Genomic DNA, 25,703 nt, shown 5'->3' on the forward strand with positions numbered 1-25,703 from the left:
ACAGAAACATGACAGCTAGTATTTCAGCGATGCAGTAATTACCCTTGAGAGGCTGAGAATGAAACGCACCTCTCGATTTCTCTTTCATGTGATGCATTAAGGAGGATTTGAGTGCTGCTATTTTCAGCAGAAGTAAAACTAGTCAAACCGAGGGCTGGGAAATGCACGCAGACGTCTTCGCTTGTTAGTCGTAGCATCAATATACAGTACAGAAATAGACAACATCAGAGCAAATTGCAACCCAATCTGTTTACAGTATATTGATGCTGGACTTTTGAGCTTTTACTGGTATGACCTTTCATCTTTTGTAGTCAGATAACATAACATATTACATTTGTAGAAAATGCATAAGGCTGAAGACAAAATCTTTAGCCCTCATTCGTGTGAAATTTTGTATTTTCAATTATATATATTTTTTATGGATAACGACTTATTTCCTATAGTTTGGCTGAAATAAAAGAATTATATATATATATATATATATATATATATATATATATATATATATATATATATATATATAAAATCTTTTTTTATGTAAAAACTGCACACAATTCACACTATTAACATGCATTAAGACTTTGAGCTCAATAAACTACTAACTAGCTGCTTATTAAGAGTTAGTAAGGTAGTAGTTGGGTAGGATTAGGGATGTAAAATAAGATCAGTGCTAATAACCAGTTAATATCTTAGTAAAAGGCAGGTAATAAGCCTGTAGTAAATGACGTAAATTGTTACTTTAACTAAAGTTTTATCAATTTTTATTCTTGGATTGCCTACAGAAAAAAGCAGTGTTGTGCCATGATTAATTAATTAAACCTAATTTACCTAGTTGATATAATTGCAACCCAGCACATTCTGCAAACGTACCGCTATATACATTTATGGAGATCACCAAATACATCCCTGGAGCATATATATATATATATATATATATATATATATATATATATATATATATATATATATATATATATATATATATTTATTTATTTATTTATTTTATTTTATTTTTTTGCAGTTTATGTTTTTGTAAATCCACCAGAAATCACTGTGTACACTTTCTGAGATCTCAAATTTCTCTCGCGGGTGCCATTCGTGCCTGTTGTTGTTACGTAAATCCACTAGTGGCCACTGTCGACTGACTGACCGATAGACTAACCCACCCTCATCCTTCTCTAAACCCAACCGATAGTGTTTTCAAAAGCACCGATTGACCAGCACCCACCCACTTCCCTAAACCCAACTGACAGATTTAAAAAACAATCCAGAAAAAGGAAAGCCCTCACCTGATTTTTTTACCACGTTTTTAGATTTTACCACATTCTCATTTACTATTTATTAGTAATATTAATTTATTAGTAATATTATTTTAATAGTTTAAAAGTTATTTACTATTTTATTCTATTACCCGCTTTCTGAAACTGTTTTTCGCCAGACTCGCACCTCATCATTGTGGTCAACTTTTTTTTGTGTCTCAAGTCCACCGACATACACAGCGACCGAATGGGCAAAATGGTAACAGCGGAAAAGCCGAAGCAGTCAGCTAGTAAGCGCGTAAAGTGGCATCATACCATAGCATTTGTTTAAAAGACGAATGCAGCCATACATACCTCTGCCTACATAATACGCAATGTCCAGAAATATATATATGACTACGTTTTCATAATGAGCCTATGTTGCATAATTAGTAGTTCTTCAAACTGCACTTTAAGCTGAATACTAGTATCTTGCTAAATAACTAGTAAAATATCATGCACTGTCATAATGGCAATGACAAAATAAATTAGAAATCCGTAATGAAAATTGTTAAAAAGAGGTGAGAAATAGCTTTAAATAGCACTTGGGGAAAAAATATTATATACATGTATACAGTTGAAGTCAGAATTATTAGCCCCCCTAAATTATTAGACCGCTTGTTTATTTTTTCCCCAATTTCTGTATAACGGAGAGAAGATTTTTTTTCAGCACATTTCTAAACATAATTTAATAACTCATTTCTAATAACTGATTTATTTTATCTTTAGCATGATTACTGTAAATAACATTTTACTAGATATTTTTTAAGACACTTCTATACAGCTTAAAGTGACATTTAAAGGCTTAACTAGGTTAATTAAGTTAACTAGGCAGGTTAGAGGAATTGGGCAAGTTATTATATAACAGTGGTTTGTTCTGTAGATTATCGAGAAAAAATATAGCTTAAAGGGGCTAATAATTGTGACCCTAAAATGGTTCATAAAAAATTCAAAACTGCTTTTATTTTAGCCGAAATAAAACAAATAAGACTTTCTACAGAAGAAAAATATTATCAGACATACTGTGAAAATGTCCTTGCATTGTTAAACATCGTTTGAAAAATATTTTAAAAAGATGAAAAAAAATTGAAGGGGGCTAATAATTCTGACTTCATCTGTGTGTGTGTGTGTGTGTGTGTGTGTGTGTGTGTGTGTGTGTATATATATAGCAAGAAATATGTACACCAAACTGACGGTAGCTGAACAGTTCAAGAAACAATATAGTGAAAATAATATATAGTAATAATCATAATAATAATATTAATAATATATACACAATAGTGAAAATAATAATAATATCGTGAACAAAACAGTGAATAAAATAATAAAGAGAAATCTGCCAGAAGCATCTGCAGCAGTGAAAGCAGAGCGGCTTCATTAGCCAGTGTGTGTTTGGCAGCACTAATGGAGACAAATGAGCACATCTGAAAACACTGCCAGCACAGAAATGCTTCATTCTAATGCACATGGAAAACAGGTTCAGTCTGGAAACACTGCAAAATTACAACATCCCAGACTACTATGAGTGAAAGATAACATATCAGACTGTTGACATTCTACTGCGGACTACGTGTATGTTAGTAAAATGAAGCCACAATTCATAATCGTAACGCTTGCTTCAAAACATGCTTGCAAACAGTTGAAAAAAGATATCATTTCTGTCCATATACACTAGATATCGCATAGGGACCCTGAGCATGCGTCAATAGCGCCGCCACATTAGTACAGTGCTCCCAGGACAAATGTCATTCAACCGCACTAGTCAAGACAGTGTTATTACGTGAAGATGCGGGACTTTAGCGCTGTCTACGGGTGTAGTAACGAGCAAACAAAGAAAACAAAGCACAAAAGCAGAACATTTCATAGGTAATATTAAGTTTTTTTCTGTTTTTGTATGTTCTGAACTTTTGTGCTAATCAGGTAACGTTATTGATGATAACAGTCACTTACTGCATCCACCATATAGCAAAGCAGCCCCAACTCGCACTAAACACTCGGCTTATGCTAGTTTTGTTGAATAAAATCAGCAAACAATGCAAAGAAATATGACAATGAGAGGCTGCGCTGCCAGAAACTTGTATTATTGTCGGCTAACGAAGGAGTCGTTCATAACGGAGATTCATTCACAAACGAATCGCTCCCTCCGTCAGTATGAGCAGTGAAAGCAGGAGAGGAGCTGTGTTTCAGGACATGATTAGATTAAATTTAACAGGGAGGGTGGATAGTTCATTTCTGTACACACAAACACAAGCTTTTTGTCAGGAATGCCCGTGCGGTCACTGATCCATCAATGTAGAAAAGTGACGTAAAATTATAATTTTCGTAATTAGAAAAAAAATTGCATACTAACATCCAGGAAAACTCCCGATCACAGATATATGTGTATATGTGTATATCTCTGGCTTTGGATGGCCACAGTCCTCCACTGTACCTTGGTCCCGCATTCATTTCAAAGGAGCGCTACCCTGTAGCAAGATGGCGGCGCTATGTATGCATTCCGTCCAATAGACAACAATAGGCCAGGCGACATCTAATGTATTTATATATGGTTTCTGTCAAGCATTTCATTCTGTGAGTGAAGTGCATGGTGGGATCTGTAGTTCATTAACGTGGCAGATTTGGAGTTCTCCAGTGATTTGCAAACGCTAGATCACTGGTGATCGTAACGAATTCAATAACTGACAAAAAGTCTGGTTATATGGTCTTGAATTATATAATATTTCCAACCAATTAATGACTTGCAATGTCTCATAAAGACTTCCCTCCACATCGCATTATTAATAACATCAGAAACCTATAGTTGCAGGATTTGCGCTTCTTTCTCCAATGGTTTGATCAAAGAATAATAAACACTGCCTACACACAAGCAATGACATTTTTCAAACCTTCTTCATCTAATAGGGAACTCTTGCTATGTAATGTGTAATGTCACCACCGCACCGTGTCTTTATTTCCCAGGCGTATGCAACTCTTGCTTGTATGGAAACAGACTGAGAACATTGTGTTCGCTCCGGATGATATGAAAGCTGATGTCTTTCCATATTCAGAGGCATTCAGTGCATAACGCTGCTCCATGACTGTTAGAGACGACAGACAGAGAGAAGCGACTCTTGGCGCCTACACTGAATAACATTAGCATTTGGTGTGACGGTAAACAGCCATGATGTGTTGGCGACATTTGCATTTCTGTCTGTTATATTCACGTGCTCATGACTGAAATAGTTTTAAAGGGTTTCGGAGTTTCTCCAGCACAAATAGTTTGGGATGAATGTTGCTGGTTTGATTCGGGTCTCATTTTAGATCAGGATTTGGCTTTTGTTCATCACATTTAGGAGTTGTTTTCTTTTTGGCTCAGTGGTTAGCACTGTTGCCTCACAGCTAGAAGGTCGCTAATTTGAGTCCCAGGCAGGGCCGGAGCAAGCTGAACTGCCGCTCTAGGCAGAGGACGATCACGCCGCCCTCAACCCCAATGTGAAAACGAAAGTGACCGGTTATGAAAAAGAAGTGAGGTGCTCTTTTCCGGCGCTCTATGCGTGGATATAATGGACGCGCGGGTGCTGAGGAAGCGAGGGAAGTAGTCGCGGACTGGCGGACACCATCACCGCCCTCTCTATTCTGCTGCCCTATGCGTGGATATAACTGAGGACACGCGGGTGCTGATGGAGGTGACGCTGACGCCGCCCTCTCTATTCTATCGTCTATGCGCGAATATATCTGAGGACGCGGGTGGAAAGGGAGGTGTCGCAGACGCCGCCCTCTCTATACTGCCGCCCTAGGCGGCCGCCTAGGTCGCCTCTATGGACGCGCCGGCCCTGGTCCCAGGTGGGCAGTCGGCATTTCTGTATGGAGTTTGCATGTTCTCCCCGTGTTGGTGTGGGTTTCCTCCGGATGCTCCGGTTTCCCCCCACGGTCCAAACACATGCGCTATGGGGGAACTTATGCACTATATTGGCCTTGGTGTATATATGAGAATGGACGATTCCCAGTACTGGGTTGCAGCTTAAAGGGCAACCGCTGTGTAAAACATATGCTGGATAAGTTGACGGTTCATTCCGCTGTGGTGACCCATTTTAAATAAAGGGACTAAGCTGAAGGAAAATGAATCATTGGTTGAGACTGTGGCCTAAACACAGCAGTGATATTAAAGTGCACGCAAAGAGCTGTCAGGAAAAATAGCTGCAGGTTATAAGATGTGTGGTAGGATCGAGAGAAACTTTACGGCTTCACAATGCAGATGCAAACATACCATGTACAAAAATATATAAGCACACATTGTGATATATGAGCAATATCGCACGAGTTGCAGTGCGATGTGGCTGTATCTCAGCACTAGTGAGAGGAGTGCAATGGCTCCAGGCTGCAGACCGAGTGCCTCAGTGGCCCACCAGTGACGATATACAGCCATATCACACTGCTACTCGTGTGATATTGTGTTTATACAACAGTTCGACCGCATAATCGTGCGTATAAAAAAGATAATCACAGTCTCAAAAACCCTTTTGTATGAGGAACTACTTTCTTCCACCATTCGTACACATCAAACAGCAGAAAACGTTGCTACTTCACCAATATCACTTTAGAGCTAGTGTTTGAATGATTCTCTAGCGTAATGTCTGAAGTGAAGACAAAACTGCTGATTTTGCTTACATTTTGAGATTATAAGGCTGAACGGCATGAAATGCCATCAGTCTACAGTGATTTCCCAGCATTTCTCTGTTGCAATCTGGAGATCACAATAATTAACCTCAAAAGTCAGAGCAAAGCAAACACTAGCAGATTACTGTGGTATAACTACAGCATTATAACATACAAAAGAGAGAGATCGACTTATAATATCACTTCCCTGTTCTATAATGATTTAATCAGCTGTAGTTTGAAACATACTCAAAAAAAAATTGCTGTTTTTCTCCCCTAAGGGCTTATGCGGTCTGTTGCCATCTTGTGGTGGAACGTCAACAGTCTTTCAGACATCCCAAGTGTCCCAGAAGTCCCAGGGGTCTCCCGCAAATGCATAGAGACTCACGGATGCCTGCAAACAAGTGATAATCTCCCGGAAATCTTGTGTCTCAAATCAAATCACTTTTGTTGTCACATCATCAGCAGCACGTGTGCTATGACTAGGCCCACACGGAATCTGCGCGCGCAGAATTCCGGAGATTTTCCGGAGATTTTCCGCAGAATTCCGCAGATTTCTGTAGATTTTGAGCCCATTATAAATTCTGTTTTTTTGCTTGAGTAAATGTGTAAATCTGAATTTGAGTTTTTATTCAGTAATTTGTTACTTTTGTGTAATATATTAAGGTTTTAGTTATGATACTCCGCTGGACACTCCCAAAATAATTCGGCAAAAATCCGCAGATTTTTACAAAAATTCTCCGCAGAAATAGCAAAAAACGTCCGCAGATACCGTCTGGTCCTGGCTATGACGAGTGAAAAGTTTAGGTGCTGGCTCCAGACAGTACAAAATACAGACAGTGCAAATACAACAACGGTGCAAAATACAGAAAGTGCGAATACGTCGCGATCCTTAAATACATGGCGCACCCTTCTCACCCCTCCCCACCGCATCCCTCCTCGCTCGTCAGACACGTAGCGCGCACCCTGTCAAACATAAATTCATTCATTTTCCTTTAGCTCAGTCTCCATTTCAGAGTCGACACAGCTGAATGATCCCCTAACTATTCCAGCAAATGATTTACGCCTAAAAAATTCAGTTTTTTCAAAAATATTTCTTCTTATTAAGTCCTTATATATGATTTAGCAGCTTTAACCTTATTATAAAATGATTTAGCCAGCATAAATATTCAGAACAGCTATCAACAAATAACCAATTAACCAAATTAAGCTAAATTAGCAACTAAATTGACAACAAATATTAAGTTAAGCTTGTTGAAAATGACCAGCCAAATCCAGTTAAAACCAGCTTGACCAGCCTGGTTTAAGCTGGATATAGCTGGTTTTGGCTGGACTCCCAGCTTGGCTAGGCTGGTCAAACTGGTTTTAGCTGGTCATCTCCCAGTCTGACCAGCTAAGACCAGGCTGGAAATGGCTGGAAACCAGCCTGGAAGTGGCCAAAACACCTCTAAAACCAGCCTGGTCGACCAGCTAAAACCAGCCAACCAGCCTAGGCTGGTTTAATCTGGATTTTTTAGCAGAGAGCTGACATACTTCAAAAAACATACATTGCAAAAGCATATTAAAAACCACCATCGTAGAAAACAGCTCTCTGGTGTGTGCTCTCGAGGTAGTGCAGTGCTCTCTGCTCCACTTCCAGCAGTGTGAGCGATGGTGACGGTGGTGATTTAGTTCACAGAGTGTAAAATTAGCCGAGACATCGATCACTGAGACCGGAAGAAACTCAGAGCGCAGGCCGACCTTCAGCAGCTCCAGAGCGGCCACACGGGGGAGACAGAGCCCCATGCAGCACTGACAAACATTCAGAAGATTAGTGTGAAGTTCACGATGATAACTAAAGCACTTACTAATGTTTTTCATTAATCTATCATTCCAATAATACATCCAAAGATAGAACAATGATTTCAAATACAGTTCAGCATAAGTCATGCAATCTGAAACTGCTGTAAAGAGTTGAATAAATGTTTATTACAGTTTCAGGTATATATAAGTCTGCCCTCTGCTGGAAAACACTAGTGTTATCACTGAAATATTGTTAGAAATACTTTATTTTCAGGCTTTTGCATGAACACACTGTATAAATATACAATTCAAAATCATTCAAACCAAAAAAACAGCAATATTTAGACACAAAATGACACAATAAATAAATATATAATGTGAATTTGATATCATTTTGACCTCCAAGTGCCCATGTCTGGGACATCTCTAAGCTGCTTGAACACTGAGGGTCTTGAAACCGTGCAGGACGGTGGGCAGATTGATCAACACTAAACAAGCATAAAGCATCTTGGCGCCCGTCATCTGAGGAATGAAACGAACAGGCCTCCTCACGGCCTCTCGAGGCTGCATCGAGACTCTGAAAGATGAAATAATAACATCAATAATAATTTGGGGCAACACTGACTATCACTGCTCATGATGAGGGTGAGTGGTTAACATTGTACACACTGTAAAAAATATTTTATCCTCAATTTTATCTTCCTTACACTGGCTGCCTGTTAAGTTTTGCATTGATTATAAAATATTGCTTCTTACCTATAAAGCTTTAAATAATCTAGCTCCTGTTTGTCTAACCAACCTTCTGTCTTGCTACAATCCAACTCGCTCTTTAAGATCTCAAAACTCAGGGCTTCTAAATAGTACCTCGAACAGCAAAGTCCACTAAAGGAGGTCGAGCCTTCTCATTTATGGCTCCTAAACTCTGGAATAGCCTTCCTGATAATGTCCGAGACTCAGACACACTCTTGCAGTTCAACACTAGATTAAAGACCTATCTTTTTTAATAAAGCATACACTCAGGGCATCACTTAATACATGCAGCATACACTCAGGGCAGTATAATACATGAATGTGCTCCACAAAGGTTTCTGCATCTCGTTTATATACAATATGAACAGCAGCTACACTAATTATTCTCTTTATTCTCTAATTCCACCTGGGGATACTCTTCCGATACTCATACGATCCAAGACCAGCAACGAGATAATCCCAAGGTTTCCATAGTCCTGGACCAGGCTGTAGCCTGAGCAGCTGCTGTGGTGGTCATGGAGGAGTGGAGAGCATGAGACGTCTCGCTGACGTCCAGCTTCTCCAGCGCCTAGACTGCAGCTCTGCACAAAACGTTTGGCCAGAGGAGAAATGGTCGTGCTGAGCCTGGTTTCTCTCAAGGTATTTTAATTCTTCACTTTTAGTGAAGTTTTTTTCCTCGCTGCTGTCGCCACTGGCTTGCATGGTTTAAGATCTGTAGAGCTGTGCATCGATGGATTTGCTCTTCAGTGTTTGTACCAATGACTGTAAAAAATATGGACGACGCGACAGCCCCTTTTCCCATTGAACGCCTTGAGGGCAAAACGCCTGCTTGACGGGCACAAACTGTCGCAAAAGACTGCGGAAATTGGAGCCTTGACATGCGCAGAAGGATTGTCTGATGGAGCCAGAGGAGGAGCCGCGAAAATGAGCGGAGTCGAGCTTCCAACCAAACGCCTTATGTAAAATCAACCACGCCCCCCGAACTTCTCAGCATGCGTTTGCTGTCATATCAACACAAATGGATGTAATAACGTTAACAAATTTGAGGGTTTTTTTATATTCAATCGCGCCAGCTCCGGGCCGCAGCGCATAACCTACTCGCGGCGTCGCGGGCTGATTCCGGCTCGCATGCGGCAGCGCCGGCTCGCTCGGCCGCCGCATCTGACTCGAATTACTCGGGCTGGAATCGGGTAGTGAGTCCAGGCATCCGGAGTAGGTCCAGCAGAGGTAGTCAGTCTGAGCTCTGAGGGATAAGTCTCCGGCAGGCGAGAATCTAGCCGAACTGGTCCGAGTGTATTTTGCCATCTGGGTGGTTAGGCGTGTATCAGCAAACTAATAAAGCCCGAAAAAAGCCCTGACCTTAGCAAATAAACAGTGTTCCACCAGGATCATGTATGTCAGAAACTGTAGTTTACTGCTGAACTCATTTTGTCATGGTAAAATAACGCAGAAATCGAATATTAACACTTCAGTCTCCTGCCGAAGCTCAGACGCGCTGCTTTGAGAAACTGTCAATCACAGCTGTCAATCACGATGACACGCCCAGCATTAAATTACTGCTAAAAACAAACTGTTTACAAAAATGAAGATCTGCACCTATTTCAGCACAATAATCAGTGCCTTAATCGACCAGAACCATCTTTCGGGACATTTTATTGCAAGTGTAATAAATTTTTTTATTTGGCCTCAAGTCTCCTTCATTAACACGGAGGAGGCGGGCTTTATGACTTGTACTGCAGCCAGCCCCCAGGGGGCGATCTAACGGCCGAGACCTTCACTCAAACGCAGGCTTGCGGCACACTTGGTTTGTACTCTCAGTAGTGATTATTAAACCACACTGAGCTGAACTGAACTGAGCTTAAACTCTGAAAACTGAACTAACACTGTTTCAATTCACTATGATCTTCTATGTAAAGCTGCTTTGAGACTATTTAAAAGCGCTATACAAATAAAGGTGAATTGAACTGAATTGGATTTAGGGCGTCACTGTGGCACAGTGGGTAGCACAATTTCCTCACAGCAAGAAGGTTGCTGTTTCGAGCCTCAGCTGGGTCAGTTGGCTTTTCTGTGTGGAGTTTCCACTGGGATGTTCTCCCCGTGTTCGCGTCGGTTTCCTCCGGGTGCTCCGGTTTCCCCCACAAGTCCAGAAGACATGCGGTACAGGTGAATTGGGTATGCTAAATTGTCTGGTGTATGTGTGTGAATGAGTGTGTTTGGATGTTTGCCAGTAAGGGGTTGCAGCTGGAAGGGCATCCGCTGCGTAAAACATATGCTGGATAAGTTGGCGGTTCATTCCGCTGTGGTGACCCCAGATTAATAAAGTGACTAAGATGAATGAATGAATGTTAAGAGTTTTACATACCTGATTTGGATCTTCTCCTCCAGGAGTCCTGAACCCGCTACGGTTAGTTCTCCAGTCACTGCCACGTCAAACGGGTTGGTGAAGGTCACCATGGCAACCTGCGGCGAGTTCACGATGACGTTCTCGTTCTGAATCTAAAAACAAAGGTTTCTTATTAAACCGCTATTTCATTTATTAAATCAATCTCTTTATTTTTGCTTTATGCGCAGTATATATCTGTTTTATAATGTTTTATCAAGGGGCGACACGGTGGCTCAGTGGTTAGCACTGTCGCCTCGCAGCAAGAATGTCGCTGGTTCGAATTCCAGCTGGGCCAGTTGGCATTTCTGTGTGGAGTTTGCATGTTCTCCCCGTGTTGTCATGGGTTTCTGTGCTCTGGTGTCCCCCACAGGCCGCTGTGTAAAACATATGCTGGAATAGTTGGTGATTCATTCCGCTGTGGCGACCCTTGATAAATCAGGGAGTTAGCTGAAGGAAAATGAATGAATGAGTGTGCTTCACCTGTATACTGAGGGCCGGGCTGTGGATGTTGAACTCTTCTGAAGCCAGAACTCTCTCCTGAGACTTCACATCCTCCACAACCACAGCCAGATTGACCAGATAATCCTCCAGAACCTGCTTCAGCTTGTACTCATTGAAGGAGATCTCCTGGTTTATAGTCACCGCTGGTGGAGGACAAGAAAAGGAGTCATAAAGTTAAGTGTGAAAAGACTTACAAGCAGATTCATTCATCGCTTAGTCCCTTATTTATCAGGGGTCGCCACAGCGGAATGAACTGCAAACTATTCCGGCATATGTTTCATACAGTGGATGCCCTTCCAGCTGCAACCCAGTACTGGGAAACATCCATACACACTCATATTCATGCACAAAATCATACACTACGGCCAATTTAGAGCAGATATTTAGACATTTTTATCAAGTATTTCCCAAACGATGTTGAACAGAGCAAGGAAATTTTCACAGTATATCCTATCATGTTTTTTTTCTTCTGGCGAAAGCTAGAATAAAAGCAGTTAATTTTTAAAAATCATTTTAAGGTCAATATTATTAGCCCCCATAAGCAACATTAGTTTTGGATAGTCTACAGAACAAACCACTGTTGTACAATGACTTGCCTAATTACCCTAACTTTACCCTAATTAACCTAGTTAAGCCTTTAAATGTCACTTTAAGCTGAATACTAGTATCTTGAAAATTATCTAGTCTAATATTATTTACTTTCATCATGGCAAAGATAAAATAAATCAGTTATTAGAGATGAGTTGATGTTCACTTTTGTAAACTATTATGTTTAGAAATGTGTTGAAAAATAATCTACTTTCCGTTAAAGGCTAATAATTCTGACTTCACTTGTACTTTATCCCTACCTGATATATTGAATTCTAACCCTGTTTTAACTCATTTAAATCACGTTTGTCTGTTGAATATATTGTGCAGTCGTCTTACTTTCACTGGGGCCGATTTTCAGCTCGTGGTGTTTCTCCCAGAAGCTTCCGAAAGGGTTGCGGTGATACTCTTTATTCTGCGCGTTCGCGTGAGCTCTCAGCAGTTTGGGAATGGATGCTTGGTTGGTGATTATGATGCTGAATGCAATGCTTTCTCCGATTATAGGTGTTTTCAGAAGCTGGAGGGAAACTGCAAGACCCTGCGGAGCTGCAGGAAGAGAAATGAATGGAGAATTGAACTATAACCCCAATGAGAAAAGAAGGATTACTGTCAGCTTTTCTGTTTAGAAAACAAATAAGGAGGGAAAAAACAAGTAAAAGAACTCACCAACTCTTGCTGGAGCTGCTTCACCACCTCGAACTGGAAGAGAGGATGTTTTTAGAGATACTGTGCTCAACATAAATGAGTACACCCTATTTTGAAATTTTAAGATTTTTATCAACTATCTTTATCTGAATATACTATCTGAATATTTGTCATGTATTTTTTACACATTTAGATCTGTTTAGTAATAATAATAATAATAGTGATAATAATTGTAGTAATAATAATAGTAATAGTATTGAAATTAATAACAGTAATAATAATAGTAATATTAATAATAATAATTACAACAGTAATAATAATAGTAAAAATAATAATAGTAATAGTAATGAAATTAATAACAGTAATAATAAAAGTTATTAAAATAATATTAATAATAATAGTGATAATAATAATAATAATAAAAGTAATAATATTAATAGTAATAATATTAATAGGAATAAAAATATTAGTAATAGTAATAATAATAGCAATAATAATAATATATAATAAAAATAATAATAGTAATAATAATAGTAATAATAATAAATATAGTAATAATAATAATTATTATAGTAATAATAATAGTAATAATAATAGTAATAATAATAATAATAATAATAATTATTATTATTATTATAGTAATAATATTAATAATAATAATAATAATAGAAATAATAATAATTATAGTAATAATAATATTAATAGTAATAATAATTATTATTATTGTTATTATAATAATAATAATAATAATAATAGTAATAATAATAATAATAATATTAATAGTAATAGCAATAATAATAATAATAGTAATAATAATAATAGTTGGAATAATAATAATAGTAATAATAATAATAATAATTGGAATAATAATAATATTAATAATAGTAATAATAATAATAGTAATAATAATAGGAATAATAATAATAATAGGAATAATAATAATAATTATAGTAATAATAATAGTTATAATATTAACAATAGTAATAATAATGACAATATTATTATTATTATTATTATAGTAATAATAATAATTATAACAATAAGTCTTTGTAGTGATGCTTTCCAAAAAGACAGATAAAAGAAAATAATAATAATAACTAATAATGACTTTTTTTTAATTAAACTGTAATAAAATAAAAAACGTTTAAAAAATGTTTTTAAAAAGCTTTCGTCAGTAAACCTCAGTAAATTTATTTTCAAAAATTTCAATAAATGTTGTAATTTTAACAGTTATTAATTATGAGTTTGATAAATGACACACTTTAAAATGAACAAGATTTAACAGACTTACCATCAGCGCTGAAAGCATAAGCTGAGCTGAGAACTAATGAGAGAAATGAGATTTTGCCATTAAGATCAGATTAATAGTATTTACAGTATTCTTCTGTGTCTCTCTTTCTCTTACCCATCTCAGTCTTGTATTCGGATGTGATGTCCAGCATAGTCATGGCTCCAGGACGTTTGGTGCAGATCAGGGCTCCGACTCGCTCTTTATCAACACTGACGCCTAAAATCTTCCTGTCTCTGATGATGACGGTCCGCACGTCTGCGTTCACTTCTGCATAAACGAACGGCACGTCGTACGCCGCGTCCACTTTCTGCTCATGAATGGCCTTCACAGCGGCAGGACCACAGCGGTACATTCCTGACAACACAATATCAACACACACAGTTGACGTCACAATTATCAGCCCTCCTGAACTCTTAGCCTTCCTGTATATTTTTCCCCAATTTCTGTTTAACAGTAGAAGAAGATTATTTCAACACATTTCTAATCATAATAGTTTTAATAATTAATTTCTAATAACTGATTTATTTTATCCTTGCCATGATGACAGTAAATAAATTTACTCAAGATACTAGTATTCAGCTTAAAGTGACAATTAAAGGCTTGACTAGGTTAATCAGGTTAAAGTTAGCCTAAAAAACACTTAAAAAGTAAACTTAATGACAGCTAATTACACAATTATATAACATATTAAGAGAAAATCATAAAGAAAACTCTGAAAATAAAAGACTAGCATGGATTTAAGATAAAAAATGGTATCAGTAGAGGACTGGAATATCATTAGTTTGAATGCACAAACAAATACATTAAACTCCTGTGTGAGATTGCAACAATATAATGGGGTAATGAAAACTTTTATTACTCCTGTAAGACCAAATAAATTCAACCCTAATATCCCTGATCTTTGTTTTAAGTGCAAGAAGATACAAGGTACATTTTTTCATTGTGTGAGGAGAAACTAAAATTTTGGGGTGGAAGTGACTCAATTTATTTCACAATTGATTTCCAGTCCAATTCCTTTATATCCTGGATTATGTACAGTTGAAGTCAGAATTATTCACCCCCCTGTTTATTTCTTGTTTAACGGAGAGCTGATTCCTTTAGCACATTTCTAAACACAATAGTTTTAATAACTCATCTCTAATAACTGATTTATTTTATCTTTGCCATGATGACAGCACATAATATTAGACTAGATATTCTTTAAGACACTTCTATACAGCTTAAAGTGACATTTAAAGGCTTAACTGGGTTAATTATGGTAACTAGTAGTCAGGTTAGGGCAGGGATGGGCAAACTTAGTCCTCGAGGGCGGGTGTCCCTGCAGAGTTTTGTTCCAACACTAGTCAAACACACCTGAACAAAATAATCAGTGTCTTCAAGATCACTAGAAATCTATAAGCAGGTGTCTGTGATTAGAGCAGTAGCTAAACTGTGCAGGACACCGGCCCTCCAGGACCGAGTTTGCCCACCCCTGGGTTAGGGTAATTAGGCAAGTTATTGTATAATGATGGTTAATGATGAAAAAAATCTGCCTAAAGTGGCTAATAATATTGACATTAAAATGGTGTTTAAAAAATTAAAAACTGCTTTTATTCTAGCTGAAATAAAACAAATAAGACTTTCTCCAGAAGAAAAAATATTATCAGACATACTGTGAACATTTCCTTGCTCTGTTAAACATCATTTGGAAAACATTTTAAAAAGAAGAAAATAATTTGAAGGTGGAAGAATAATTCTGACTTCAACTGTATATAATTAGGAAAAGATCCTCTGAATTTTGTGATATCTGGAAGGTGTTTTTGATCTTTGTAAAGAAATTGAAATATTGAAGAAGCTCTGGCAGTCTGAAGTTGCGCAATGAAAATTGGTGCTTGATCTTTTTTTTATTTAATTAGTTTATTTTAATATTATTTTTATTTTTTTGTATTTTTTTAATAAGGATTATTATTATAATTTTTCCCCTAAGCCTGTCTACGGGTAAGTTTTGGGTATTGGGGTTTAAATTATCGTAAAATCTTGAAAAAAAAAAAACTCAATAAAAACATGTTATACAAAAAATAATGTATCCATAAAACTATGAAGCAGGAAAAAAAGGGTTTCATCATTGATAATTATAAGCTACATTATTAAAAATTGAGTACCAATAACAACTAATCATAATAGAACAGCAATGATTTCTGAATGATCATGTGACACTGAAGACCAGAGATTTGATGCAAAAAATCAGCCCTGAATCACGTCTAATTTATTTCAATTACGAAATTTTATTATTTCTACATTTTACAGTTTTGTGTATTTATAACCAAATAAATGCTTATTAAGCAGAAATTCATTAAAAAAATAAAATAAAAATCTTTTCACTACATGTTTTAGTGTTAACAGTGAATGTGCAGCAGGACTCAGACCTAGTGTTAAGCTGTGTGTAATGTGTGCATAATAAACCTGCGCTCTCCTCTTGTGGTGTGGGGTCTAGAACCTGCCAGCCATCATAAGTTTGGCCCAGATCAGGCCTCTTCATCCAGCTCTCCACCCACACGTGGAAGTTCCTGAAAAAAGGCAAAGACTTCTAATGCACAGCTTTGCAGTCAATTGTATATAATCTATTGATAATGCAAATAGTTTTACTAAAATATAGACAAAACTGTTTCATGAAAGTGTATATACTAGGGATGCCAGGGTTCTCAATATAGTATTAAACTACGGTACGACCTCCACGGTTCAATACGCGCTTGTGTATTGTGGTTTTCTCGGTTTTGCGTTCAAATAATTTATGTGCGCTTTATATCTCCTTGAATTGACTGTGTGTGCCTGTAAATCCATGAGCTTAGATGAGGAAACTCCTCCCCGCAAGTAAATATCCAATCACTATACTACCTCCCAATATGTCACTGTCACTTTATCACAATTATCATGTTTACAAGTTCTTTTTGCACTATACTGTTTTTTATCTGCACAACTCTGGTTTACTTTGCACTCATTGCTATATGCCCTTAATGTCACTGTATTGTTTACAATTCTTATTACATATGTATATTTTTTAGACCACATTTATGTGCAATGTATATACTGTAAATTTTCTTTTTTACTTAAACTCTACTATTTTTTATATATATATTTTATATTAATGTTAAGCACCTAGGGTCTGAGAGTAACGCAATTTCGATTCTCTGTATGTCTTGTACATGTGTCTGAATTGACAATAAAGCTGACTTTGACTTTGACTAAGGTTAGGGGGCGCTAGACCATCATTCCACACTTTAACATGGCGAGCAGTGAAGTGAGGTTGAGGCAACAGTACAAGGAAGCACCGGCGAAGTGAGGCAACAGTACGAGAAAGCGCCGGCGTCTTTCAAATCTCCGGTGTGAGGAAATTTGGGTTTTGCTGGTTAGTATAATGCCAATAAAAGAAAAAACGGTGAACAAAAAATAACTGTGTGCAAGCATTGTTTTACACGTATAACCATGACTGCACATCTGCAGCGCATCACCCAGCAATATCACTGCAATATCAAGTCCTCCGAATAGCAACAATCCCTCGCTGAATCTTTCCAGAAAACATACCCAACTGGTTTCGAGAGACATAAAAATAACAAAGGCAGTGCGGGTGTTTATTTTTAAAGATTTGCAGCCGTTTTCGGTGATTGGAGATGTGGACTTTTGTCATCTTATAAAAGCACTCAATCCGCGTTACTGACTACAGTCGCATTTTTTCAGCACCGAGATAATTAAGATGGTTTATTTATGTTTACTGAAGTGCAAATATGTTTATTTGAAATGGCCAATTTATCTTTATTAACTTCACATGTGTGTTCATTTACAAAGTGTAGGACTTTGTGTTCCCCAGTTTGTACATGGGCTGTGAGTTTTCAGTGTTCATTTTTTTATACAATACACTAGGAACTACTGTACTTTCGACCTCTCGCCTTACTCATAATTCTCTCTTTATATGGCCATATGCCTGTTACATATCCATGATACACAGTGATATAGCCTGGCTCGAATCGTATCGCTTCCTCATTACAATCGATCCGCTCCAGAGATCGTTTCAATCGAATCAAGACCACCTCATTCAATCGATCTCAGACTGATTGATTTGGCGTGGATCCGAGCGCGATTGCTGGATTCCCATATGCCAGACGAACCAAGCTAACTGGGCAAATGAGACAGACGCTGGGTCAAATGTAGACCAATCATTAAATGGTGAATACGATGTTGACTCAATGCAGGGTTTTGACAACCCAGCATGTTGTAGCGTGTATGTTTTCGCAATAATAATCAGAGACTCCTCTCACCAGATGCTGTCCCGGCCGATGGACAGTTTTTCCCCCATCTCGGTGTAATACTCCTCTATCACCATGTTCCCGTTGGTGTCGTGAGCTGAGTTAAAGTTGGTCACCACTCGAGTCGGGATACCGAGCGCTCGCATTACTGTTGCACAGAGATGAACAGAGGGAATGAAACATGTCATTTGACTGCCTGGATTAGCTTTTGTGCATGTAGGTAACAAAAGTGTGCAATTGTGTAATAATTAACATCGTCACACCTGTGCACATGACCGCAGCAAACACCCAGCACTGGGCGTATTTGACAGGACTGAACTGTGTTTCTGACCACATCCTGAGAATGTCTGCGCTGCCCGACCACACTGAGGGATTGACACCATCGCTGTAGTCACCTGACCAGTTCCCCATCAACACGCCTTTATCATCCTGACAGTTCACCTGTTCACAGACACAGACTGGATTAACGGGCTCATCCTTACCTTCAATGTAGTCTGCAGCTGCTTGTGAATGTAAATCAGCCCATCAAACCTCCACAGGAATGCAATAAATTTGCAAAATGTCAGTCTGTGGTCTTTATTTGCTGACAACAGACCATGTCTGCGATGATTCTCATATACTGTAATTGTAGCTGAGACGGAAAAGCGTGATTGGTGTTGTTAACCTGTCAATCAGAGCAGAATAGGGCCATCTGGCCAATCAGAACAGATTGGAAGCATCTGGCCCATCATAGCAGACTAGGCCACCTGACCAATCAGTACAGAGTAAAGCCATGACCAATTAAAGTAGAGCCATCTGGACAATTTGGTGCAAAGTAGAGCCATCTGACCAATCAGAACAGAGTAAAGTCATCTGACCAATTGTAGCATAGGATGGTCATCTGACAAATCAGAGCAGATTAAAGCCATTTGGCTAATTGGAACAAAGTACAGTCATCTGACCAATGAGAACAAAGTAGAGCCATCTGGCTAATAAGAGTAGAGTAGGGCAATCTGGCCAATAAGAGTAGAGTAGGGCCATCTGACCAATAAGAGTAGCTTAAAGCCATCTGACCAATGAGAACAAAGTAGAGCCATCTGGCTAATAAGAGTAGAGTAGGGCAATCTGGCCAATAAGAGTAGAGTAGGGCCATCTGACCAATAAGAGCTGCATAAAGCCATCTGACCAATGAGAACAAAGTAGAGGCATCTGGCCAATAAGAGTAGAGCAGCGCCATCTGTCCAATCAGAACAGAGTAAAACCATCTGACTAATAAAAGTGGAGCCCTCTGGCCAAATGGTGCAGAGTATGACCAGCTGACCAATAGAAGCAGATTAGAGCTATTTAGCTAATTAGAGCAAAGTATGATAATCTGACCAATCAGAGCAAAGTGGAGCCAACTGACCAATAAGAGTAGAGTAGGGTCATCTGGCCAATAAGAGCAGAGTGAAGCCATCTGACCAATGAGAACAAAGTAAAGGCATCTGGCCAATAAGAGAAGAGCCATCTGGTGAATTGGGGCAAAGTACAATCAGCTGACCAATAGGAGCAGATTAGCGCCGTTTGGCCAATTTGAGCAAAGTTTTGTCATCTGACCAACCAGAACAGAGTATAGCCATCTGACCAATCAGGGTAGTGTAGAGCCGTCTGGCCAATCAGGACAGAGTACAGCTGTATGACTTTTCAGAACAGAGTAATGCCATCTGACCAATCAGAAAAGAGTTAAGCCATCTGGCCAATAAGAACAGAGTGAATCCACCTGCCTACAAAGAGTAGAGTAGAGCCATCTGGCCAATCAGAAAAGAGTTAAGCCATCTGGCCAATAAGGGTAAAGCCATCTGACCAATCAGAATAGAGGAAAGCAATCTGACCAATCAGGACAGAGTAATTCCACCTGCCCAATAAGAGTAAAGTAGAGCCATCTGGCCAATCAGAACAGAGTGCAGCCATCTGACCAATAAGATCAGAGTAAATCCACCTGCCTAATAAGAGTATAGTATAGAGCCTTTAGGCCAATCAGAACAGAATAAAGCCATCTGACTATTAAGAACAGAGTACTGTCATCTGACCAATCAGAAAAGAGTTGAGCCATCTGGCCAATAAAGGTAGAGACATCTGGCCAATCAGAAAAGAGTAAAGCCATCTGACCAATCAGGGCAGATTCCACCTGCCTAATAAGCGTAAAGTAGAGCCATCTGGCCAATCAGAACAGAATAAAGCCATCTGACTATTAAGAACAGAGTAATGTCATCTGACCAATCAGAAAAGAGTTGAGCCATTTGGCCAATCAAAATAGATTAAAGCCATCTGACCAATCGGAACAGAGTAAAGTCAGGCAACTTATCAGAAGAGAGTAGGTAAACCATAGCTAATAAGAGCACAGGCTGGCCTTGGATGTAAACCTAAAGTAACAAAAATAGGAGCCCTCAAGTAAACAGCAGGATCATTTCTATAAAGACAGGATGTGCTCACCATAGCCGAGATGACGCGGCCGATGTAAATAGGACTGGAGCGGTTGAGCAGATCTCTCTTCATGTCTGTCTGAGATTGAGGACTGAGCTGCAGCAGCTTCATACAGATGTCCAGAAGACCCTTTTCATACTGAAAGACAGGAGTTTGGTTAATAAGGAGGGTTTGTTTGGTGCTTTCAGAGTCAATGACTCAACACCTCACCTGACCGAAAGACCAGGGTCTGGAGACCACATTACCGGGGGTGCCTTTAAACAACAGGCCGAAATCACTCCTGACGTATTCATTCCTGAGATCCTCCGACTGCAGGAACACAGAGTCCGCTGAGGATGGAAACAGAGGGATTATTACAGGTGAACTTTGTTTAATGATAATAAAGGAAAGCAATAATCCATACACGCTCAATAAAATCCCAGAAAAACTCGATTCTACTTAAAGGGTCACGAAACACCAAAACACATGTTTTGAGCTGTTGACAGTCGTATATGTGTCCCACACTGCTAAAAACACTATTAGGACACCTATATTTCACTAAAAAGTGTAAATTGGTTGTTTTTGCTTTATTTCAAGCAAATTCGTACTTCCGATTTGAAACAAATTTTTGAAGCTGCGTTACGGCCATGACATAATATTGTGTATTCCAGCGTGCAGACTGGACGTCTGTGCCAGAGTGTGTCTTATTACGTCTTACAGTGTGATGCATTAATGCATGAGTAAGGCTTGGTTCAAACCAATCAGCGCGCTCTATTGTGCAACTTCATTAATATTCATTACTCTCATAGTGTTCAGACGACAGAGACGCCACGTTGTGTTGGCAAAACAAGCGTGAAGTGTTGCTTTTATAGTTTGCTGCCGTTAAGTTTCGTTTTCATTTTCTCTCTGTGAGAGCTCAGCTGGAGTCAAATGTGGATTAACAGTGTACGCGATGCTCGACAACAATAACTTACGTGTCTAAGGAGGAACATTGTTTACCTGAGAGCTGTTCTCATCTGCAAACGCTGAGATCCGGATTCGCTTGTAGTCTCCTCTTAATAAAGACGCGGCTCTAGTTGCTGGTGATTGTCCTGTCTCTACAGATTTGGTAAGTGAGCGAGCAGTGCTCTTTGTTTATTCAGTTTGTATTTTATTCGTATCGAACTATTGCACAGAGTGTAAACAAGTTAGCTCTACAACCAAACTATAACCTCGTGTAGGATTTTGTGACGGGAATAACACACGCGGCTTTCTGACGCTACCTGCCGTGTGCATCTAAGTTTCTGGGAAATGCTGAGGTTTTTATTCTCTCATTCGCCGTGCGGTATCAAACATTGCACGAAAATACGCGCTTAGAGCAGTTCCTCAAATCAAATATCTCGTTTGTGACGAGGGACATGAATGAATTCCCTGAATGAAAGAGCCAAACTGCAGTTAAAGTCCACCATTTAATAATTTGGCTAATAATTCGACTACAGATGTCCATGTAAACACAGTCACTTTCTCCCCTGTTGGGTGTGTGTTTTGACTCTGAAATTCAGCGCGCCCAAATAGACACTCCCACACCATGCCTCTTTTCTTCCTCCGACACTCCCCCCCTAAACAGAGCTGGACACGCCCACTTTTCTGACTTTTTCCAAAGTAGAGGTGTGAAAACACCCTGCTGAAACAAAGGGGTTTCATGGCCCTTTAAATTCACTCAAAAAAGAGATAAAAATAGGTATATAGTTAGTAAAAAATTCTGATGAAAATCCTATGATAAGTTCAAGAAATGAACACCTTGATCCATTAACTGCACAGACGGAAGGCTAAAATGGAAAGAAAAATGTGCATTTTTTTAAACAAAACCGTATTAGTGTTGACAGTACAAGATGGGTAAATGATGACAGAATCTCCATTTTTGCATGAACTGTCCCTCTGTATTTGTCTCTTCAGCTCACCTTGGCACCAGGGGTTGGCGAGGAGTGTGAACTGGCCCAGTAGATGTGTTTTGGTGCTGGAGCGAGTCTGGACTGTCAGTTGGAGTGTGTACACTCCTATAGAGGAGGACGCAGGGCTGCTTAGTGACACAGTCAGAGCTCGAGAGCCACTGGGGTTTGGTAAACCGCGCTCCAGAACTGCAGACCACTTTGATGAAGACGGCTGTCCATATGAGGAGACGGGCACCTCCACTGACAGGGGACCTGCACACCACAGCACAAACACATTATACACATACTAATTATTCAATTGTTTATAAAATATATATATTTATAGACCTAATGTGCTGTTCTGAGAACGCGAGGCGCATCAAACCTATTTTGTTGACAAGAAGTATAATATAAGTAGGACAGTGTAAATATATATAGTTCAAACACACAAATCTTACATTTAAATTAATACATTTATTTTTAAAGATAGAATTTATAATATAATTAATAAATATATAATTTGATTTAATATCTTGTAGTGAAAGTGTTACTCTGGATCTGACTTGATTAGAGGCGTACTGATGATTAATGCAGGGAGAGTGTTGTGAAAGTTGGGTTATTATTACACACAGACACACCTAGAATGAATATGAACTGTAGTTTTTCCCGCAGTGGGTCGTATGGTCGTCCGGCATAGTTGATTGTCACAGTGAATGGTTGTCCTCTCCGCACTACCAGAGAGCCGGAGCTCAGACCGTCCGTCCTGTGCTGGAGCTGGTTCTGGACCGGCTGCAGGTTCACACTTACAAACTTAAATTCTGCGGTAAAATACAAAAATACAATGAATTAAAAAGGAAAAAGATTGTTAAATGACTTTAAACTCAATATTTTTTTCAACAGTTTTATCAAGTAATGTTATTATTTATTTTAAATATTGTTATTTATTTTCTTCGATTAATTATTATTATTATTATTAATATTAGTTATTTAATTAAACAGGGTTTGTTAAATAATTTTAAACTCAATACTTTTTTTCAACAGTTGTATCAAATATTTTTATTTATTTATCTCAAATATTCTTATTTATTTTATTTATTTAATTATTAGTTTACCAGAGTTTGGTTAAAAACTTTAAACTCTTTTTTTAATCAGTTTTATCAAATATTATTATTATTATTCATTTATCTCAAATATTATTTTTTATTTTATTTTATTTGATCAAATATTATTATTATTATTATTTATTTTTCATTTAAAAAGAGTTTGTTAAATGATTTTAAACTCAATATTTTTTTCAACAGTTTTATCAAATATTATTATTTATTTATCTCAAATATTATTATTTATTTGATCAAATATTATTAGTAGTATTATTTACTTATTTAATTTCTAGATTAACAGTTTGGTTAATGACTTTAAACTCAATATTTTTTCAACAGTTTTATCAAATATTATTTGTTCATTTATTTATCTCAAATATTATTATTTATTTTATTTAATTTGATCAATTATTATTATTCATTTATTTATTTATGTAATTTCCAGTTAAACAGAGTTTGGTAAATAAATTTAAACTCTTTTTTTTCAACAGCTTCATCAAAATTATTATTATTTATTTAAAATATTATTATTTATTTTATTTAATTTGATCAAATATTATTATTATTATTTAATTTCCAGGAAAACAGTTTGGTGAATGATTTTAAATTCAATATTTTTTTTTCAACAGTTTTATCAACTATTATTGATATTTATTTATTTTCAAGTTAAACAGTTAAATAATAATAACAATAATAATAATTAATAATAATAATAATAATTGTTCTAAAATGCTTAATTTAAATCCTTTAAAATCACATTTTTTGGTACATAAAAATATTTATATAACTTATCAAGGTTAAAATTTGTTGGACGAAAGATTAAGACCCGAAAATGTAATTCAAAATCAGAAATAAATGGGAGGAAAAAATAAAAACATGAATCACAGATTATGAAAAACTGCTAATTTAGGATATTTTCTACAGTGCATACATGGTCATTTAACTTAAATAACTCATTACTATTTAAGATTACCAACTTAATTGCTAATGTTTTTTAGTTTACCAAAATACCTGTCTAGAGAAATAAAATAAAATATAGATATATAGAATTTATCTTTATTATGGAATATAGAAAACATGTAAGCGTACCGTCCATGAGGCGTAGCAGTGTTGTGGTTTTGCTGTTGGATTGAGATTGTAGGTTTTTACTGTGGTTTTATATCTGTCTTCATCTGCTCCTCCCTTTCCATTCCACTGAAGCTGACAGACCACATTCATGACTGCAGTTACGATCGACAGAGCCCACACCTCACACTATTACACAATCACACACACACATACATCAGCAGCCTGTGTGTGTGTGTGTGATGCAGATAGACGTACTCCTCCCAGTGGGAGAACAGTGAAATCAGGACAGACCAAGAGTATCTCAAGACAATATCTGGCATTTTTCATTCATTTTCCTTCAGCTTAGTCTTTATTTCAGGGGTCACCACAGCGGAGTGAACTGCTAATTATTCCGGCATATGTTTTATGCAGCGGATGCCTTTCCAGCTGCAACCCAGTACTGGGAAACACCCATACACATCCACAAACACACACTCATACGGCCAATTTATTAACAAAGTGTTGTAAAAACTATAATATACAGTGTATTACCCTATATACTATAACTTAATAGTATTTTTTCATGTGGGATGGTTGTACGTGTTTCACTCTGACACATATAATGGATTTGTGCTGTTTTTATTGTTGTTTAAGTTCATATTTAATCAGCACTCATATTACAAATATTATTTAGTTTAGTATATTGTCATAGTATACGCTCATATTCATTAATAAAAGAGTTCATTAACAAATCACTGTGATCAGGGGTCACATAAAGGTCTGGAGATCACACACCCGCCCTTAATTTAATATACTGTAGATCATAAATCATATCTCAGGTGAAGCAGGAGGAGCAGGTGTGGCCCGATACGCCTCCTTTTTCCTCAGAGCTGCTATTAATATTATTACATCACTCCCGAATCATTTATATGACGAACGCAGTGCGCTGCAAGTAGAAACATTAATGGCATTTACAGTTTCAGTGTCGGCGGAGAGGATTTCACCAGTCATGCATTACAAAGACATGGCTGTGAATTATTGTGAAATTACGTGAGAAAATTGTGTGCACCGT

General features: G+C 37.7%; 2 protein-coding genes and 1 long non-coding RNA gene across 3 annotated transcripts in view; 1 reads left to right on the top strand and 2 right to left on the bottom strand.

Moving 5' to 3' along the window:
* Positions 1–12,583, top strand: part of LOC147843306 (uncharacterized) — a 16,774-nt gene extending 4,191 nt beyond the window's left edge. The window contains exon 3 of the long non-coding RNA XR_015492987.1: positions 12,442–12,583. This is a non-coding gene — a long non-coding RNA (uncharacterized LOC147843306). The remainder of the gene's footprint in view (positions 1–12,441) is intronic.
* plxna1b (plexin A1b) overlaps positions 1–25,703 on the bottom strand; it is a 744,633-nt gene that overhangs the window by 696,517 nt on the left and 22,413 nt on the right. The window lies entirely within an intron of this gene.
* Positions 7,919–24,715, bottom strand: tgm5l (transglutaminase 5, like). The gene is made up of 15 exons (NM_001326491.1): positions 24,674–24,715; positions 23,123–23,302; positions 22,515–22,757; positions 20,806–20,924; positions 20,605–20,733; positions 18,417–18,594; positions 18,166–18,301; positions 16,316–16,419; positions 13,988–14,227; positions 13,874–13,906; positions 12,604–12,636; positions 12,277–12,483; positions 11,329–11,492; positions 10,828–10,961; positions 7,919–8,292 (listed from the first exon to the last, which is right to left on the bottom strand). The coding sequence occupies exons 1-15, from the start codon at positions 24,678–24,680 to the stop codon at positions 8,142–8,144; spliced, it is 2,058 nt and encodes a 685-aa protein (NP_001313420.1). The 5' UTR covers positions 24,681–24,715; the 3' UTR covers positions 7,919–8,141.

This window comes from Danio rerio, chromosome 6, assembly GCF_052040795.2.
Source record: "Danio rerio strain M-AB ecotype USA chromosome 6, GRCz13ab, whole genome shotgun sequence".
Lineage (NCBI taxonomy): Eukaryota > Metazoa > Chordata > Actinopteri > Cypriniformes > Danionidae > Danio > Danio rerio.